Source organism: Hippoglossus hippoglossus, chromosome 6 (genome assembly GCF_009819705.1).
Source record: "Hippoglossus hippoglossus isolate fHipHip1 chromosome 6, fHipHip1.pri, whole genome shotgun sequence".
Taxonomy (NCBI): domain Eukaryota; kingdom Metazoa; phylum Chordata; class Actinopteri; order Pleuronectiformes; family Pleuronectidae; genus Hippoglossus; species Hippoglossus hippoglossus.
Window position 1 is genome coordinate 20,462,384 of NC_047156.1, and position 21,127 is coordinate 20,483,510.

Consider the following 21,127-nt stretch of genomic DNA (forward strand, 5'->3'; position numbering starts at 1 on the left):
CTCTTTTTCCTCAACCCTTCTCACGCACATGTTCATTTCGCAGCGTCGCTGTGTTGAACGCGCGCCCGCGGAGGGCGTGGCCAAGGAAGTGACATGGCCGCCTCCTCTTACAGGGCTTCTTCGCCTCTCTCCGCTTCCATGTAGGTGAAATTAGTTGGTCTCTATCCACACTGAGAAGTTCGGTCCTCACGTACCCGGTCAGTGTCCCGCGGAGCTCGGCATGGGCACCGTCCACGCCCGGGTAAGAGACCGTGCAGCCGGCTGTGACTTTGACCTCTGGGTGTTATGTTGTCCGGTGACTGTACAGACAGAGAGGCCACAGTGTGCCTCCAGCTCTGCGACTCGCTCATGGCTCCCTGCTCAGCTCGTGGTTTACTTCACACTGAAACCGAAATACTTTGTACACTGTGTGATTTACACTCGTCGTTAACAGTAATGTGAGATGCTAGTGCTGCCTCAAGTCACTGCGGTGCTGCTGGGATGGGTAGTCTGGCATGAGCCCCAAAGCTATTCTATAGAAAGAATACACTTACTTGTTGTACAGGGTCTAAAAACGTATTGATTGTCATATCATTGTATTGTATGCATTGAAATGTGAGCTTTGTGTTGCAGCTGTTAAAGGCTAGGGTAATTCTAACTGGTTTGTATATGTCCATGTACCTTTATCTGCGACAATGCAATTATTCATTAGTTGATTTTAGTGGAATAACAGTCACATTTTGTGCTAATCCGAGTTTGAACATTAACGAAGGCTGTCAAACAAATGTAGTGGCGTAAAAAGTGCAATGTCTCCACCTGGATTATAGTGCAGTTGAAGTATGAAGCAGCAGTAAATAGAAAGAAAGTATTAGAAATATTGACGTCTTATATGGAGCTAGGAAAAGGTTATCCAGGTCAAAAATATAGCTACAATATAGAGCTGAAGACATCAGTGGACTTCTCAGTTGCCATCTTGGACATTACTAAATGTCTATACTAAGTATTATTTTTAGATCAATAATCAAACTGAACTGAACAAGGATTTATAGAACTGTGTACTTAAATCTTGAGCCATGTGAAAGAAATAAGAAAAAGTTTTGTATAATTTTCCATCTAGTTTATATAATTTATATAAAAATAATATCAATTGCCTATACTCTTCTGTCCATGTGTATATATATATTTTTTTCTTTTTGTTTTGTCTTGGCCCATATTTAATCATACTATTTGTATTTGACCTACGTAACGTCTCCCATTTACATATAATTATATATGGAAATGATTGTGCAACCATACAAACATTTCTGAGATCTCAAGAAAAAACGATCACAATTAATTTGTTCAATTATATTTTCTGTAAATTGTATCTCCTTGCAGTTTGATGTTATAGGAGCTGAAACAAATAATTAAATTAATCATCAAATGGATTGACAGAAATTAGAAGATGTCAGAAATGTGATGGACAATTTTCACTGTTTATTGCTGTTGTATAGACCAAAAGATTAATTGATTGATCAAATAATTAGTAGTCTGGTCTGTGTGAAAAACCAACTGTTATTTGCAATCCCTATCTGCAAAATGTGTTTTAATTGTTGTGAAGAAAAATACATTCAAAGAAGTAGAATCAGATTTGATTTATAATATTTTGTGTTGCAGAGCCTGGACCCTCTGCCCATGAAAGGGCCAGAGTTTGGGGTTCAGGCAGACGACATCGAGGCTGCAGATATTGAACAGGAGCCCAAACAAGAAGTTCTTGAAAACAAGGATGTAAGATTTGTTTTGTACCAGACAGTAATTACACAACTCCCTCACTAGGACTTTGATTTGGAGGTTTATGATGCCCCTATTAATGTTCGTCCCTCTTGTTTTTTCAGGTTGTGGTTCAACAAGTGCACATAGATGGACTCGGAAGAACCAAGGAGGACCTGTTGACTTATGAAATCGCAGAAGTCTTCAGGGCAAAAAACTTGATTGACGTAGGTGCACATGTAGACGGCAGTTCTAAAAAATGGTTGTTTGTGTTTTGTTTGTTTGTGCTTGTGAATAGCAGTTAATGGAATAAACAAATTGTTCACTTTGTGGTCCAGGTGATGCGAAGGTCTCATGAAGCCCGACAGAAGCTTCTGCGTCTCGGTATCTTCAGAAAAGTCGAAGTTGTTATTGACACATCACGAGGTACTGTCAGTCATGGCACAGTCTTATGGTTATACATAGGTACTTTCCAAATAAATGTACGAGTTGTAATCATTAATCTCCTGTGTTGGACAATAATAATTATATGTGACATGCATCACCACATGAGATTTCTGTCTCATTGTTTTAAACTAACCCTGAATTAGATTTTTTATTGTCTCTACTTTCTCTTGCCTTTAGGTGAGGACGCTCTTCCGAATGGCCTTGACGTGACCTTCGAGGTCACTGAGCTGAGACGAATGACGGGCAGCTACAACACTATGGTCGGAAACAATGAAGGAAGCATGGTGAGTGCTACAATGCACGGTGTCAGCATCTACTTTCTGAGAGGCCACACAGTTCTGGATCCAATCATGGTGTTACGTTGGCCTTTTTAAAGGTCAGTTTAAAGGTTTTTGTTTTTACCTTGACACAAATCTCACCCATTGTAATTACAGGTACTGGGCCTGAAGTTACCTAATGTATTTGGCCGTGCAGAGAAACTGACCTTCCAGTTCTCCTATGGCACCAAAGAGACGTCCTACGGCCTGTCCTTGTTCAAACCTCAACCAGGACACTTTGAACGCAAGTAAGATATGAACAGCACAAGATATATAATTGTTAGGTTATTGTATAGGTGTAATATGAACGCCTGTCTATAATATCTGTGGGAAGGGTTATTCCTTTGCTGAGGCTGAGGTTGGTCATGAGGCACATGTGGTGACGCTGCTGCTGCTTTAGCTCTAGATGAGGGTCCTTCAGTTTGTAGTCTAGCTGGGCAGTTAATGCAGTAACTATAGATGGATTTGGTTTATAATCAAAAAGGAACCCTTGTAAGGTATTGACCTTTCTTTTCATTGTTCATTTTCAGTATCTCAATCAACATGTACAAAGTAACTGGTCAGTTTCCATGGAGTTCACTGAGGGAGACGGATCGAGGCGTCTCTGCAGAAATCAGCGTAAATACTTGTTTATATCTATGTGTTTTGTTTTGTTTTTTCACATAAAAAATGTGTTTATTATTAAAGCTCATTTACTAATGAACGTGTTACCAATGTCTCACACACAGTTCCCTGTGTGGAAGACCAGCCAGACACTAAAGTGGGAGGGAGTTTGGAGAGAGCTGGGCTGTCTGGCTCGCACTGCCTCGTTTGCTATTCGGGAGGAGAGTGGCCATTCCCTCAAATCCTCACTCTCGGTATTTCTCCTATTTCATGTTGAATTTCTTTTTTAAATGTTGGATTTAAAATGTTGACGGAGTTTCATGTGGTTACATACAAAACCTGTTACTCAGCAGAGCTTTGAATTTGTTTTGTGCAACAATTTAGAGTTATATTTTGTGGGGTGGATTTGACTTATGTTTAATATTGGCATTTGGCAATATTTGTCATTTTGTTTTTCAGCATTCTATGGTCATTGACAGCAGAAATTCCTCCATCCTTCCCAGGAAAGGTGGCCTGTTGAAGATCCATCAGGTTTGTTTTTCACCACAAAGTCAGAGATTTCTATGTGACATACGAAAACAATATTATGTTAATGTTGTGGTTGTGTAGGAACTTGCTGGTTTCACTGGGGGAGATGCTAGTTTCCTGAAGGAGGACTTTGAGATCCAGCTCAACAAAACACTCTTCTGGGACTCGGTGAGATTCTGCATTTTACATTTCTGCCATTAAGCAAATTATCTCGTTTTTACTGGCCCAAGTACAAATTAGAAGTTATAGAAGTTTTACATAGTTTGTGTCAAATCATTAATTGCTAGGTAAAGAATTAAAGTAATATACCCACTCTTTTCTGAAACATTAAATAGACATCCTATAGGGGAAAATTCTAAAAACATTTAGTGTAGTTCTTTAGCCAGGCAACATTTATTATGTCTAAATAAACAACAATTTGATGAACTCAGCTTAACTAGACACTTTGACTTTCTCCTCCAGGTCCTCTCTGCCTCATTGTGGGGCGGTCTGCTCCTACCCATTGGTGAGAGGCCAACAAGCATCGCCGACAGGTACACAAATAAAGTGCAGCAGCCTATTGCCGTTATCAGCTAGACCAGGGGTTTTTAAAGTGTTAAACTGTGGCCTTCTCCTCAGATCAAATTGAAACGATGTGAGTACAATTTTAAAGCTTCTGTTTGTCTTCATTTTCAGCAAATTGGCATCCATTTATGATATCCTCAAAAAGAAAGTCCCACTGAAACTGCTTTTAGACATGCACTGAACTCTCCTGAAATTATCTGGAGGTGCTGTATGTGAGGATGCAAATGTCCAAATCAGTTTCTCTGGACAGTCTCCTGCCTACCCTCTAGCATTGATGACATTTCTAACACACAACAGATGCAAAACTGAAAGAAACAAAAAGAATACAAATCTCTCACTTAGAAGACGCTGAAGAAGTTGTCAACATGGAGAGACAAAGAGATTCGAGAGCTTTTAGTGATAAGAACTGACCCCAGTGGCGATGTGCTGTTAACAAAAACATGTAATTTCTGTGGCTTTATGTCATGCGTCCTGAATGCTTTACCCAGATGCTAACCCTCACCTGAACATGTCAGAGATTTTCCCATTGTTGTGAATGCGTCTGACCTGGACAACCTCCTGCTGTGTTCTTTATATGGGAAAAACACAGGTCCGGAGCAATTTGTCTGGGCATTTTCTGGATTGCATGTCTGAGAACAGATTGAGTCTAAAAATATATATGTATTGTGGTTTGTTCAGATTTGACCAATGAGTCACAGGAACAGTACAGAACAGGAACTCTTCTGCAAAGTGGAGCAATCGCATTCTGTAGATACTATAATTGTCTCAATGAGCCACTGCTGGTGATGCTGCAGACTGTGTTGGTATCGGTCTGGCAAACTACAATGACTAACTTCCTGATCTGTTGTTTTCAGATTACCAGCATGCATCTGATCCTTTCACTTTACACCTATTGTAGCCTGATGTGTCTTCCTCCATTGCCCTTCTTTAACTCTCCTGTACCCCCCCTCCAGGGGAAGCCGCCTCATAGTTTGATAACCTCTGATCTAGGCCCATTTCGTCATTAAACTGAATTGAAAAAATAAAAAAATATGTATTTTGTTTATTTTTGTATTTACATAAAGCCCATATCTGTATAATGTATGTGTGTCTTTTCTCATCCTTCTAGGTTCTATCTCGGTGGCCCCACCAGTATCAGGGGGTTCAGTATGTACAGTATGGGCCCACAGAGCGAAGGTGAGATACAAACTTGGCCGAGTTGCTTGGTAACGAGACTAAAGTGTGATGGTTAATTTAAAGCTTGTGTGCTGGTATTACTGGGATGGCAGGTGACTACCTGGGAGGAGAGGGCTACTGGGCTGGAGGTCTCCACCTCTACACCCCTCTACCCTTCAGACCGGGCCGGGGCGGCTTTGGTGACCTCTTCAGAACACACTTCTTCCTCAATGCCGGAAACCTTTGTAATCTCAACTATGGTGAGAATTTTAAGCAGAATGAGCACCAATTTAATGACAGTTAAAACTTCATGTTTTATGGAACAGATCTTGACATTAATGTGTGGATGTTATCAGAAAGGATTGTGAAAATTAGAATTTTTTTCTTGTTAAAGTTTGGAATTTGGACTTTGTTTGGGTGAAGATCTTCAGTCTGGCCTCAGTTATATGTTTGTTTTTACTCAGGTGAGGGGCCATATGCACATTTGAAGAAACTGGCTGAATGCATCCGTTGGTCATATGGAGTGGGCCTTGTGCTGCGTTTGGGGAACATTGCCAGGCTGGAGCTGAACTACTGCATTCCCATGGGAGTCCAGAGTGGAGACAGGTAGGGTTGGTTAGGGTTAGGGTTAGCTGAAGCCCATTAGCTCCCTTACAAACCCTCATTGAACTAGAATGGCACTCAGAGAGCGCATACCTCTGCCAAGGCCCAGCAGTCCCAACTTTAAATTCACTAGATCCAGATTTTTTTTCTTTGGATCTGCTGCACCAAATTACACACACTCATAAATATCGTTCCCCTTTTTTGTCATCATTATCCATGAATTATTCTCTGACAAATCAAGGAAAATCGTGCAATGTTAATGAAAATCCTGGATCTGGATCTTCACCAATATTTAATTTGTTCTTCCTTGTGTCATACACTAACCCTCCACAAAATTGGTTGTGTAGTTTTTGCATAATCCTGCAAACAAACAAATACTTGCAGACGAATAAAATAATTACCTTGGAGGAGGTAATAATGAATTTTCCTCATTGAGAGCAACAACATAGCCCAAATAGTCAGGCTGACATTGTATGCAATGGTGGTCTCTTCATCTCATTCAGTGGAACTGAAGCCACTGTTTACATTTTAAATCTACTCAAGGGTTTATCAAGACAAAAAAAGTCGTGAAGCAAATCTTTTAAATCACACAAAAGCCTTTTCTGTGTAATCATGTCGATGTATGATAACTTCCCACACACATTATAAGAGCATTCCTTCAATGTTCATGCATCCTTGACATACACTCAAGACAATGAGATTTTTAGTTTTGCTTGAAACTCATCTCTTACTTTTTTTTCTCTTTGCAGGATATGTGATGGAGTCCAGTTTGGAGCAGGCATCCGATTCCTGTGAAACCACATTTGTTGTATCTGGAGCTACTTACGCTAGTAACATTTTTTGGAAGGAGAAATTGCTTGTACAGAACTGTTGTTGCAACTCATTTGCTCAGTAAAATTGTTTGCACTGACTGTCCTCATTGATGCATCTTTTCTTAACACGATACTCCTAGTCCGATTTTCCTGCGTCACATTGCTGGGTAGAACTTACTATATGTCAAGTAAATTTCAAGACTGCCTCCAGTGTGTCTCTGCCACAGAACGGACAAATGGTTATCAATGATAATGATACATTCTTAAAGGGATAGTTCACTGAAAAATGAAAATTCACTTGTTATCTGCTCGCCACTATGCCGATGGAGAGGTGGGTGAAGTGTTTGAGTCCACAAAACACTTTTGGAGTCTCAGGGGTAAAACATTAAAAACTGATAAATAGAAAATTATAAAGAAAGTGAAAAAAAAAGTCACTTGATCCACCTTCTGATCCTGATCCACATCCAAATTTGATGGGTTCTCTCATGACCCGTATCACATGCTTCTACCAAGCTTTGTGGAAATCCAATCAGTTGGTTTGTGTGATCTTGCTTATAAACCAAAAAAGAGACCTACAGGGGTGAAAACATAACCTCCTTGGTGGAGGTAGTGCACAAAAGAAATATCTGAGTGGAGGCGTCTTTCAAGCTAGTTCACTATATATATATATATATATATATAGTATTTTTAAATTAAATTACATTTGTTTCCTATCTGTAATTTTTTAGAATATTTATACTTGAATAAATACACCACAGCAAATTCCTTGTATGTGTAAACCCGATTGTTTCTGGTTTTGAAAAGAAGATGGTGGGTTCTTTATCATCTTATTCTACAAACTTTACCAAAAAAAGACAGGGAGCAAGAAAATATGAATGAACAAAACTGAGTTCGCACTGATGGAGATAACAAAACGTCTCATGAAATGAGACTAATAAATAAACTTGTGTTTACATGTGCTTTGAGGACACCATGAGTGGAGTTACTGCGCACCACTACTGCGCAGACTAGTGTCACGTGTGCAGAGTTGCTGACAGGGTTCGCTTAACCCGCGCATGCGCCGCTCTCTTTGTTCCGTAGCATATTAGCTGAAGAGCATTGTCAGAGCAGCGACGGAGGAAGGAGTCCGTTCACAATCTTCTACCAATCTCGCAGCCCGTCCCCTCTCCGGAGAACCCCTTCCCTCGGTAATACGCCGTCGGGTGTGTTACAGTCGCCTGGAAGCGGAGAGAAAGTGACCCGAGAAGAGTTTTCTTCTGCGGTTTCCTTGGCGGTCTTATCTGTGAGAGGCAGCCACCCGGACGCACGCTGATGGCGGTCACCATTGAGGATCTCTACCGTAGCTACGGGGTCCTGGCCGATGCTAAGGACAACCTCAGTCAGGTAAATGGACGCGTACATGTTCCCGTTCGAGCTGTGGTTTAAACACAGCCGAGGGGGAGCGGTGCTGCTCAGCTTCTCTCATAGCTCTGCTATCTTCGTTGAATTACATAACACTGTTGTGTGCGTGCTAAGCTAAACGTAGCTATCGTAGTGACCGGGCAAACGTTAACAGCTTCGCCATGGCGACCCCAAAGGCTGGGGCAGCCCACCCGACCCTCGATACTCTATTTGACTCAACATGATGGTTTCCTGCAGATCGATGGGGATTATTTCACTGTTTTTGTTTGTCCATTTTATACTTTTGTACATTTACAGAGGAATTAACTATGTTTTTGTGCCCATCTTTCTTGATCACACAAGGAATGAACGGTTTGCTGCGTAGGCTACTCCAATGAATAATGAAGTCTTTTTGTTGCTTCAGATTATTTGAGACTCATGTCCAGAGGAGAAAGTTTGTTAAATTATAGTGTGCGAAGGGACAGGCGACTCTTATATTTAGTCTCCTCCGTTCATATCAACTTAGTTTCCAGCGTATATATATATATATATATATATATTTAAATGTTTCTCTTTTTCTTTGGATGTTTCTAGCTTTTTTAAATTTATTTGTTATCTTAATAACTGACTGCACCAGGCAGAGCCAAGAGAACTAATAATTTCATAGCAATGATAACTTGTTTATTTCTGCATATGACAATAAATCGTCTGAACCCTTGAAATAGTGTCTAGTTTTAAACTTTACTAATAAGGGTGGCACCACTTGCACTAAAATTGTATATGTTTACTAGATGGGTTTTCTAGCCAATAAGGTTACATGAGGTTTATGAGATATCCTGTTTTAATTAATGGACATGTTTTATGGTATTCTGCATCTCAGTGTGGTATTTCCATGATGTTGTTATAACATCATAGATATCATTTTTCTCATGTAATGAGAAAGGTTTAATAGGAATTGTCAAAATCAACGCAGCAAAACATGGGGATTACCATATTGTATGTGTAGTGTTGCAAAAAAAACAACAACTTTTATTTCCAGATTGGTTAAAATGCAACATTGGTTTCTATTCTCTCAGTTTAATTGGGGCTGACCCTGATGAGTTTTTAAGCACCCCCACTTTGCTGTATTCACCATGCAAACCCCCAAGTTTCTGCTTAACCTGATTATCAGTTAACACCCAGGCACCTTCAAAGTAACACCCGCCATTGATCGGCCTTTAGCGCTGCGATTCCACGGAGTGCAGCAACACAATGATCTTTAGAGCACAGCAACTTTCAGTTGAACCTCGTAATATAACATGGTATGAATTCTGGACTGAAACTATAACCATTGCTAAATAACTCTTCTTTTTTTTATTTTGCAGCACAAAGATGCTTACCAAGTAATCGTGGATGGTGTAAAGGGCGGCCCCAAGGAGAAACGCCTGGCAGCACAGTTTATTCCCAAGTTCTTCAGCAGCTTTCCGGAACTCGCTGATGCCGCCATAAATGCTCAGCTTGATCTTTGTGAGGATGAAGATGTCTCGGTTAGTATTAAAGGATACAGATGTGGTCGGGTACATAATATACTCGATGTAGGATGCAGAGACTGTCTTGTCCCTAAAAGTCTCTTGAGATAAAGCTTCAGGTTGTATGTGCTCCTAAATTGATGTGGGGTTTCCTCCTTTGGCTCAATAAATGTGCAGTTATATTCTATTATAACATCCGTCCATCTGTTCAGATTCGACGACAGGCCATCAAGGAGCTCCCACGGTTTGCAACTGGCGAGAACATCCTCAGAGTTGCAGATATTCTCACCCAGCTCCTTCAGACAGGTAATGATCGCTCAAGATAAACTCTTTGGGACTGGAACCAGTGATTCATTTTATTATTGATTAATCTGATTTATATTTTTCTCAGTAAATAAGTCAATACTTTTTCCCCAAGTGAATATCAAATGAAATTTTCAGTCGTCCTAGTTTCCTGGATACCCTATAAGTTGCATTAGCATGTCAATCTGAACAGTGTCTTGGTCTGTTGGTTTTGATGTGATTCTGTGCTATTTTAATGAATCTGTAGTAATATCATTGGCTCGGATCTCGCAAAAAACGGATTTACAAGAATGGATTCATTTTGATTCTTGTTGCTTGACTTGTATTAGCTAAACACCAGTGTTGCGTAAATGACTTCTCACAATTTCTCATGGGATCTTTCTTTTTCACAAATGAGCAACACTGTTTCCTTAAATATAAAATTGTATGTGCAACCTACGCTGTTCAGATGATTTTCTCTACATCACATCTTCTAGCCAGAGATATCTCTTCATCAAACACAAACATTGCTCAGATCAGTCGGTCTCGCTCGTAAATGTGGACTTCATGTTGTCGCTTACAGCACTGTTTAAGTTTGATTTTTGTTTAACAACTTAATGTGTCCAACATAAACATTTTGCTTATGATGTGTAAAGGTGCAAATGTGAAGCTCAATCTTAAAATGTTATAAACTGGTATTGGATCATTCTAATAGGATTTACACTTCAGTCTTTTTTAATCCAGTCTTTTTATCGACTGCTGACCGTTCTATATTTTTTGTGATTTTAGATGACACAGCCGAATTCAACCAAGTGAATGTAGCACTTGTTTCTATCTTCAAGGTAGATGCTAAGGGTAAGTGCTGCTCCCTCCTTTTGTTGATATAAATAATGCTCTTGTATGTTTGTAACTTATTCAACCCAGTTCAGAGCTGTGGTGGAGTAGGACACTGTGAAAAAGGTATTTCTTATGCATCCCACCGGGGTACTAATTCCACCGTGAGATCCTTTTGTACTGTATCATTTTGTTAGGGGCTTTGTCTTTTGCCATCTATATTTAACAATATATGTGGGGCATCTTTAGTTTAGTTTTAGTAACTGCCATTCTGCACTGATAGCTGAGAGAATTGCCTTGTGAACCAACTCCATCATTATTCTTCCATCACAGCCAGTAGATCTGAATCTAATCATTCATTTAATCCTGTCTACTCCTGTGTTTTGTTGTCCAGGTACTCTCGGAGGCCTTTTCTCACAGATCCTTCAGGGAGAGGACATAGTGCGGGAAAGGGCGATCAAGTTTCTGTCAGCCAAACTGAAGACCCTGACAGAGGAAGTCATGACAAAGGAGGTGGAGGATTACGTCTTTGCAGAAACAAAGAAGGTTGGTAATAAGTCCAAAAGTGATTTGTGATCTTTATTCTGTCAGTCTGAATGTAGTTCAGGTCATTAACATCCAACTACATCACACCGTATGATGGACTGGAGTCCGGATGTGTTCAGACTGCCTCTGGTCAAAGCTGAGTGTTTTGGCTGTGGCTGTTAATGCTACTGACTTTTTTCTCTTTTGAAATGTGCAATTGTTTTCTTAATGTGAAATTGTCCTGTGAATTTGTGGGCACATAAGTCTAATAGATCAATCTATCATCGGTCATGAGTTAAGTTATTGTTTTAAAAGAGCCTTACCTTGAACTTTCCTCCTTATGCGCCCTGTCATCTTAGCAATGTACATTTTTTTAATATAGAAAACATCAACCACACTGCTGTGTCTTTCCATTCTGTTAACTGGCCTGTATTCACTTTTCACAAAAAGAGTCTTACCTGTTAGCTTGACTTGAACTCTGCTGCCTTATCTCTTGCCCTGTGAAAATGTGATAAAAGTGATGCAGCATCTGGTGGATGTTTGTCTGTGAAAACAAAAAGAAATACACGTTGATAAAGAGCTTCTTGTCCCTTCTTCGATGTCTGCTCAGGTATTGGAGGATGTGACAGGAGCAGAGTTTGTGCTGTTGATGCGTGTGGTGTCCGGCCTTCGGGTGCTGCAGACGGTGCACGGCCGGCAGCAGCTGGTGGAGTTGGTGGTAGAGCAGGCTTTCCTCGAGCAGGCTCTCAACCCGACCGACCCTGATACTGTTGACCGCCTGCTGCAGTGCACACGCCAGGCCCTGCCCCTGTTCTCCGTGAGTAGAAACCATACACCTCAAACAAGTTCATATGTCTTCACTTATAAAAGATGTTGTGCCTGTCTTTTAGCAGAGGCACATTTAGATTCTATACCTGTTTGGAAATGGGAGTGACAAATATTCTTAGTTAAGATAATTTTACATTAGTTAGTAATATAACCGTTTTATAAAGTATGTTCACGGGACTTGTAAACTACTGCTGATTGTCTATAGAAATTAGGGTTGGAGACTCAAACTGTGTTTGATAGAATTCTACCTAGGTTTACTGACAAATTAGCAAATTCCTCTGTAATACACCATATATGCAAACACACATTATATTTCAATGAATCATTGTAGTATGAATTAATATAAGTTTTCTCTTTTCTTGTAGAAAAATGTCCATTCAACACGTTTTGTAACCTACTTCTGTGAACACGTGCTGCCCAACCTCAGCACCCTGACGAGTCCTGTGGCTGAGCTGGACATTCAGTTGGAGGTGAGCTCTTCCTTCTAACCTGTCAATCAAAATGTGCAGTTTTTTAAAAATGTTTTTTCCAAGATGTCTCCTGGAATGACACTTTTTGCTCCTACTGGCTAATTCCATCTCAGTGCTGCAGAGTATTTCTGGACTATAATTTGCATATTTAGTGTTGTGGGATAGTCAAGCAGATTCTATTTATATAGCCGAATATCTCAATCACAAATTTACCCAAAGGAGCTTAACATTGCATTGGCACTTCTGGTAGGTAGCCTGTGTTCATCCCTACTGCCCGCCATAGCAAATCAGAACTTTCTTGTGTGAGCAGGACATAATAAGCACCCGTACTTTCCATATGTTTATACACCACTTGCCCAGGCGTTAACGGACATGAGCAAGATAAAGTCATGGGAGCTTATAAATGTCCGTTTCTATACATTTTTGGTTAATTGCCCGGCCTTATGGAGATCTCTAATCTCCTCTTGGTCAAATTCCCGCACACCTGAAGTGTTCTCCCACTTCTCTGTAATTCTATCCCAAAAAAACAATGGCCCAGGACAAGAACTAAGAGTGCAAAGAGTAATCAGTGTTGCTTTTTACAACCAGTGTGGCCATTAGACAAAAAAAAAACAGTTACATGACCTGTAATTGTTAAGCCTGGAACAGCACTATTTCCGATTGGGCTGACAAATATGTGTGGTGTGAGGTCGATACTCCTAATGTCTGACATTTGGTGAGTGGTTGTAGTTGTAGTAAACAAAGTCAGCGTGGCAGCCACCTGTCAGAGGTGTCCGCCAACTGCATGTTGTTAATGGGTCATTAGTCTGCACCACGCAACCCTTTTTCTCATTAGCAATGCATATTACTGTGTGTGTGTAGGTACTGAAGCTGCTCGCTGAGATGAGTCCGTTTTGTGGAGACATGGAAAAGCTGGAGGCCAACCTCAACATGCTGTTTACCAAGCTGCTGGTGAGAACAGACTGTCCTGTTGCAGGGAAAATGCACTTGAAAATAAAAATACACAGTTTCCCCCTGATTCTGAGATAAAAATTTTCTTTGAATTATTACAATGTCAGTCTTTTTCAACTCAGATTAGGGAGAAATTATTAAATCTATTGCTATATCTGTAAAAAAAAAAAAAACTCTTGTTGTAATCAACAAGAGGCCCTAGTTAAAAGCTTCCAGTTGTGTTTTTTTAAGTATTCTCTGCTCTTGTAGGAGTTCATGCCTATGCCACCAGAAGGAGTGGAGAATGGAGACAACTCGACGACCGAGGAACCCAAACTGCAGTTCAGCTACGTTGAGTGCCTCCTCTTTGGCTTCCACCAGCTTGGCAAGAAGCTGCCAGACTTCCTCCTCGACAAAGTTGATGCTGAGCGTCTCAAAGACTTCAAGATCAGGTGAAGAAGTGACACACAAAAATCATCTCCTACAGTACAATAAACTAAATAATGGGCTCATACATAAGTTAAACGTTCAATTGTTACACGCTCATTGGTTGACTCACTGAATCTAAAAGTAACTACTTTTTCTTTAAGTTGACTGTCCTTTTGTATTTCCACAGATTACAGTACTTTGCCAGAGGCCTGCAGGTTTACATCAGACAGTTACGAGTCGCACTGCAGGGCAAGACAGGAGATGCTCTGAAGACAGAAGAGGTATTAACAACTGCAAGTTTATATTTGATAGGTCTGCTTATGAAAAAACTGGACAATATCTCAAAATCGGACTTATCTTGTGTGTTATCAGAACAAAATCAAAGTGGTGGCCCTGAAGATCACAAACAACATCAATGTCCTCATCAAGGTAAGGTGTTGGTCATACACACAAAGTGACACAAATGTCTTGCTGCTTACATGTTTTTTTGTGATTTGATTTCTTGTTTATAAAAAGAGGGGGTATAAAAGTGATACAAGGCAGACCAAGTGTAATTCCAGAGTTTTATCATGTTATTTATTTTACAACCAAACCCACCTCTTCCTTTGTTTTATCCCATAAACCTCCACCCCCAACCTTTAGCCCATATCATGACAGACCAAGCAAAGTGTGAAGTAATATAAAAACACAAAAAAACTGATATAAAAACCATGGAAACATTGACCACCAATACAACCTCCCTGTTTCTCAACCTCATGTCCTTATACCAAAGAATATCTTCTTCAAGTAAGAAAGGAAGCAAATGAAATCATGGCGAAAGGAAACCGTGATACTGGACTCACACAGATGCACTGCGTTAGCGCTTGGCGGTGGGCGTGCTCGGGGCATGGTACTGGTGCAATCGTTATAATGACCACACCCACGATTTCATGTTTGAGACACAACATAGCCGGTTTGTTCACCAACTGCCTCTGCGTCCTCTTTTGCATGTATGTGATTTCATTGGCTAACGCGTGCACTTGGGTGATGTTTGAATATGATTTGATTGGCTGGTGAAAGCTTCTGGCATACACAGCATGAGCAATGCAACAGAACAATGAATCACATCATCCTATTCAAAGTGAATGAGCAGTGTTATGGTTGAAGCCCCCAATGCATACATGTGAATCCTGTGCCAATCACACATTTATTATAAAGCACTCCTTTTCTAATCGGTGATGCCATGGTGCTGCCTCTAGCCCCTTCATCTGAAAAGGTGTTTCTTATAGGTTTACTTCATTTATGTTTATAGAGAAACATTTAAAGTGCAGTCCAGTGAACCAAGTTACGACCAACCGGTTTGAGGGTGTCACCTCAAACTGACAATTGTATCTTTTACAAAATAAGTATTTATTTTATGGGCTGTAACATTAGATTACAAAGCTCCCATTATTCTGATCACTTTGTGTTCAAGGGGTGGACTGTCTTTGAACTTGATTGTATTTGCAGGATCTCTTCCACAACCCTCCATCGTACAAGAGCACAGTCACTCTATCCTGGAAACCTGTCCAGAAGGCGGAGGCAGTAGCGTAAGTCTGCTCCCACTTCTACGATTTTGCTGTCAGAGGCCGTTCATGCAGCCGAGTCTCTCTGTTGCCCTAATAGATCTTCACTGACTATGTTTTTTTCTGTTTGTTTTTTTTTAGAGCGAAGCGTCCGTCAGGTGAGGAGATGGGGTCTGGAGGCAGCGAAAAAAAACAGATCTCTCCTCTGCCCCGGAGGGATGCTCGGCAAATCTACAATCCCCCCAGCGGCAAGTACAGCGCCTCCATTGGCAATTTCAGCAATGGTGAGAATAACTTGGCGGCACTTTATGCAAACATTGTTGTGCTGTTAATATTCATCTATAATTTGGCTCAAAGCGTTTCACCTCCCACCCAAAACGGCTTCTTCAGTTCTGTTGAAATCTACTCCTGAAAATGTTTCTGTAGTGTGTCAAGCACACCCCCTCTGCAGGTTTAAAGTTGCATCTGTTTATTAGCTGAGAGTGGCAGCTGTTATCAGCTTGGATTCTGTGTCAAAATCACATATTCTAACTTGGCATGCTGATTTGGTCATATGAGAAACCTATGGAACTGAAATTGTATCTGCCTTAGGGCCTAATTCACTGTGATTTTGACTGGTAATTTCTCCTTTTAATATTGGTCCCAGAGAAATGGTCCTTAAATCATTTTGAATCTCATAAAAAGGTCCATATTTAACCCAGGAGTATGTTATCCTCACTAAGAACATAACATTATGAGTGATTATAATACTTTAAGTTGAATTGCAAAAAGGTTGGTTCATAATGTAATCAGTTGTCTGATTTGTGTTTTTGCTGAGAAAGATACTTACTTATCTGAAGTCAGCGATTCCTTACAATGTTGTTGAAGAGCAGTTAGTGGTCTGGCACAGATAAAATACCGATACACGTCTTTGTTGATGGACTCCTACACCACTGGATAGTGTGTTCCAGGAAATACAACATGTGTAAACTGTTTAACCTACAAGTTAATTCTATTTGTTGCAAAACTACATTTGTAAAGAACCTTTAAGAAGCAGTGTGAGAACTTCGTTAGCCCATATCTCTCTAAATTATGATCTGAGTCAATAAAAAAAATATTTCTCATGTGAACATATCACCATGCTGATTTTCATTATGATATGTGACAGTGTGGCTCAAGCGTGTGACGATTTAACCTGGAATGACCCACCAGTTAAACAGATTCTTGTGGCAGAGCATCATACTTGAGTAATGAAAGTGATTGCATGACACAAAGGTCTTTTATTTAACTTTTTCTTCAGAGGTGAAACACTGTGCCATCTTCCACTCTTTTATTAACACTATTTAAAACTTTGAAGCTGGAGAATTCTTCTAATTTTGTTGTTGATGTTGACTGTAGAGCGAGGCGGCTTCAGGGGCGGGCGAGGACGAGGCTTCGGAACCAGAGGCAACAGGAGCCGTGGCCGAATTTACTGAGATGCACACACAATTCATATTGCTCATTGAACTGCATCACATCAGGATCTTTTCCGCATCAAGATGGACTATGTGTCACCTAATCATCTGTTTTTTAACTGGTCTCCACGTCTTTCACCTTCAAACTCGCATATACAAATAAATTTCCACAGTGGGGGGTTTAGTTTCCTGTTTTCAGAACATAAGACAACAGGGTCAGACTTTTCTACCTATCATTTCAACATTTGTTTCCTGTATTCCTCTTTACCCAGGCTTTAGTTAAAATAAACTACATGGTATTTTTCCTTAATTTTTTAAAGACGTATGTGTTTTGTGGAACAAAAGACAGCCATGTTGTAACTGATAAATATTTTTGTCAGATTATTGTCGGAAAAGATGAAAATCCTCTTGTTTTGCGACATGTTGATGAATGCATTTCCTTCTACCCTTTTATTTAATCTTGTTTTCCTTTTTTTTTTTATTAGAGATTAAGTTGAATTGGCTTATGTTACTTTGTATGAATCAATGATCTTGTCTCATTGGATTTTTATCATAAACTTGTATGGAATGAAGAGCTTTGTCCTTGTTTTATGTTGAAGTTTTCAGTCATTTAGGTGCAACCTCCATCAAACCTTTACCCCACTCACACTTTTTCTTTATCAATTTGATAGCTCATAACCATATATTTATAATACTATATATTTGTCTGATTCAGTTACAACACAGTTTAAAAGCTAACAAGACATCCCTTTACCCTAAAATTGAGATGCTGTCTTGCTTTTAATACACGTTTAAATAGATCTTGTCTAAACCTACGGCCTAGATTCTGAATTAAATTATCTAAACTTCAAGTTCAAAATGTCAGTTTCTGTTTTCTTACACACATTATGTTCTCTTGGTTGTGTTTTGTTTTTATTTATACAGTTATTGGATATGGAATTTGTAAGAGGTGCTGTGTTTACCTAACAAATCTTATCCTAAGGATTTGAAGATTTTTTTCTGTCACATGAAGAGATACAAGGTAAAACATGCAGTGAAATGTGAGACGAGTTTCTGTGGCGGCATACCACAGCACTCATTGATGGAAAGACAGTAAATAGATAAAGATTATTAAAATTAAATAATTGTCCAAGTAAAGGAATAGTCTGCACTAAATGGTTTGTCTTTTATCTGCCTAAAATGGCCCATTTTTACCTAAACTCCTGACCATGTTCATTTACCAAACCTGAAACTATCTTTGTTCTAATAATTTGAACTATATGCACAGAAGAGAATAACATGTTCAATTGCATCCGCAGAGGTTCAGATCTGGTTCTAATGAAGGCGGATAAGACACAGTGGTCCACCTCGGTGGGAGCTACAGGTCTGCATGTGAGGACACGTGTTTGTGTAGGTGGATGCTGAGGAGGGGGAGGGAGCTTCAACTTTCTGAATCGACTGTGTTACTGGTTTGCAGAGAACTGAATGGGTTTTTAACTACCTAACCCCTGTAACCTCTAAAGCAGTGGCCTCCAACCTTTTCGAACCCAAGATCACTTTTTAAATGCAAACGTAAACTGAGATCTACCACCCTGTTATCTTCCAAGAAACCCACTTAGGAGGGTCATATATTTTTTAGCATTTTCTGTTAAAGGCTGAATGTACGAGCATAGATATACACAGAGAAAGGCAGTTATGCAACTTTATCTATTCAATGAACAACATTCACATTAATATCAATTCATATTTACAGCATCTGTTCAGTGCACAATATTTAGCTTCAGTTCAACACTGCAGCACAATGTTTTTTTACATGGCCTTTGACTTGAATATGGCCATAAATGTGACTATTTCCTTGTGTGAAAGTAGTCCCTTGTACTCAAATAAATACAAATACTATACAGTTTGAAGCCGTGCGTCTTTCCGCTCCTGCAAATATTTCACAATAAAATCGCCTAGTTAAACAAAAGAATGAATCCCGTCAACAGAAACGCTGGGGTGCTTTTATTTTTGAAACGCCTACAGAAGCGTTGCAACCACTAACGGGGCTTTGATTGTTATCGACAGACCGGAAGATGTGCGTCTTCTTTCCTTAGTATACTAGTATTTACTTTAGTACATAAACCGACTTGTTTTGAAGGCAATGCAGTCGATAAACTAGCGTGTCCGCCGCCAGCAGCGGACACGCTAGTTTATCGACTGCATTGCCTTCAAAACAAGTCGGTTTATGTACGCCGTGTAAACAACCGACACACAGCTGATCTGCGGCGAGACAGCAGCCAGTGAGTCCAGAGAGTTCGGGGCTCGACAGTGAAGACTGCGAGATCGACCGGTAGATCGCGATCGACGGGTTGGTGACCACTGCTCTAAAGCTTCATCACCTCAGTATCCATGCACTAACCATTCACAAACATCAACATTAGAACGAGTTTAACAAGAATGAGCTATACATAATGATGGGCTTTTCTTCAGGTTGTAGTGATAAATATACCCCAAACTTATTTTAGTGTCGACTGAAGCATCTTTTACATACAATTCTGTGAATATAATTGGGCATAATTTTGATACTGTTGAGCACCACAGCACCATCCATAGTTTTGACTCCTGTCCTGGCAGAGTTTCCCCTCTGGGGGGCGATCCAGACCAGGGTTTTTCCCTGGTGAAGCAGCCGGGTCTATTTTTAGCCACACCGAGTCACTTAAAGCTTTCATGATATCTTTTTGTCTCTCTTTGTATTTGTGCTCCGGTTGAGGCGCATGAAGGAACACAGCGATTACGAGCAATGCAAGAGGTGCCAGAGAAAACAAGTCCAAATCTCACCCTCTAGAATCATTTCTCATTGAAAAGTCTTGTTGTATTTGTCAATGATTTGATTAAGTGGGCTCCTATATTTAATCAGTGCTGGAATTTACTATAAGCGCAGAAAACCATCACACAGTCCCATTTAGCGCGATGCTTCCCAATGCAATATGGTGTGGGGGGGGGGGGTTTGTGTATGCATTTGATTGTGATTTGTCAGTGTATTGTGTGTTAGAGTCGCTTGTAATGCCCTAATTTCCTCTGGATTTCTAAAAATCTAAATAATAGTTTGAGCTTTCATCCACAGGTACAGGCTAATGGTTTTTTGCAGAGATACTGTACATATTTTGGCACCAGCATCGTGGTGCGTTTAAGGTCTGAGGGTTCCAATGCTCGTTTCAAGACAGTAGGGGGCGGTGTTCAACCGAAATAAACTCGACTCATTGTTCGTGACCAGGTATTTCCCAAACCAGCCAGTCAGTCAACCAGTCAGTCAGTCAGTCAGCCAGCCAGCCAAAGCCACACACACACACACACACACACACACGGCTGAACTGAAAATAATCAAGTAGTGGAGGAGGAGCGGGCGTCAGCGGAAGCGATGGCGAACCTCAGAGATAAAGATGGAGAGAAAGAGAGAAGGAGAAGGAAGGAGCAACTGCACGAGTCCATGTGAGAGTAGAAGTGAAGGTAAATCAATAGTCCTGAAGCACTTGGTGGAACTCGATTGGTTTCCTCACTTTATTTCCAACCTGATGTTGATCTTGATGTTGCATGAGGTCAGGCCACTCTAAACCTGTTAACCTCCTGTAGTTGATGTGCTAGGCTGCGTCTGCTGCTGCTGTTTTCACATCCTTACTCGACCTCTTGGTGTTTCCATCGAGGTCGAGGAAAGGTTGTTTGGAGAGTTTAAAGATGACAATGGGGTTTGAACTGAATAAATACAGATAAAGGCAATATGTTTGGAACTACCATTGAACTATCAACCATGGTGTTGAACCTCTATGTTGTTGGGGATACGGTTCAATGGAAACTGTCCATGGTGCTGAATACACACAAGATTTTGGCAGTGAATTCAAAGAGAGCTTTACTTACTTTACTTTCTGACATCAGGATTTTATTAGTGCACAGACTTGCTTGAAAACACGAAAGACGTTTGTCCTTTGCTAAACTCAGGTATCAATGGTGTGATATTTAGCAGCATGTGCAGACTCAGACATCTTGACAATATTTAAATAAAGCTTGCTTGTAAGGAAAGGCTGGGTTTCTGATTGCCTGTTTGCACCAGTGTAAGGTCAGAGGTCAAAGTCAGCTCTACAAAAAAATCTGGGTTTTGCTCAAGGACACTTCTAAAGGGGCTCGTGGTGGACGTCGACATTCAGCATCATCGGGCATGAATTCAGCACCGATCAAAAAACATCACATTTCT

The 21,127-nt window shown here is 40.3% G+C and overlaps 2 protein-coding genes across 5 annotated transcripts; both read left to right on the top strand.

Moving 5' to 3' along the window:
* Positions 1-50: 50 nt before the first annotated feature.
* samm50 (SAMM50 sorting and assembly machinery component) lies at positions 51-6,857 on the top strand. Of its 2 annotated transcripts, none has more exons than XM_034589004.1 (15): positions 51-241; positions 1,636-1,746; positions 1,854-1,955; positions 2,067-2,154; positions 2,353-2,459; positions 2,610-2,740; positions 3,023-3,110; positions 3,221-3,349; positions 3,555-3,626; positions 3,705-3,791; positions 4,086-4,156; positions 5,296-5,363; positions 5,456-5,602; positions 5,807-5,948; positions 6,695-6,857. In XM_034589004.1, exons 1-15 carry the CDS (start codon positions 221-223, stop codon positions 6,738-6,740), a joined length of 1,410 nt encoding a protein of 469 aa, XP_034444895.1. In that variant the 5' UTR covers positions 51-220; the 3' UTR covers positions 6,741-6,857. The 2 variants fall into 2 exon arrangements, with proteins under 2 accessions (XP_034444895.1, XP_034444893.1); XM_034589002.1 differs by having other exon boundaries at positions 68-241; positions 5,447-5,602; positions 6,695-6,856.
* Positions 6,858-7,817: 960 nt separating this feature from the next.
* api5 (apoptosis inhibitor 5) lies at positions 7,818-17,499 on the top strand. 3 transcript variants are annotated; one of them, XM_034588991.1, is made up of 14 exons: positions 7,818-8,140; positions 9,502-9,663; positions 9,858-9,951; positions 10,717-10,782; positions 11,156-11,307; positions 11,897-12,103; positions 12,480-12,584; positions 13,446-13,535; positions 13,785-13,966; positions 14,131-14,224; positions 14,316-14,372; positions 15,432-15,511; positions 15,629-15,735; positions 16,865-17,499. In XM_034588991.1, exons 1-14 carry the CDS (start codon positions 8,069-8,071, stop codon positions 16,939-16,941), a joined length of 1,545 nt encoding a protein of 514 aa, XP_034444882.1. In that variant the 5' UTR covers positions 7,818-8,068; the 3' UTR covers positions 16,942-17,499. The 3 variants fall into 3 exon arrangements, with proteins under 3 accessions (XP_034444882.1, XP_034444881.1, XP_034444880.1); XM_034588990.1 differs by lacking the exon at positions 16,865-17,499 and adding an exon at positions 16,210-16,256 and having other exon boundaries at positions 15,629-15,806; XM_034588989.1 differs by having other exon boundaries at positions 7,819-8,140; positions 15,629-15,771.
* Positions 17,500-21,127: the final 3,628 nt, after the last annotated feature.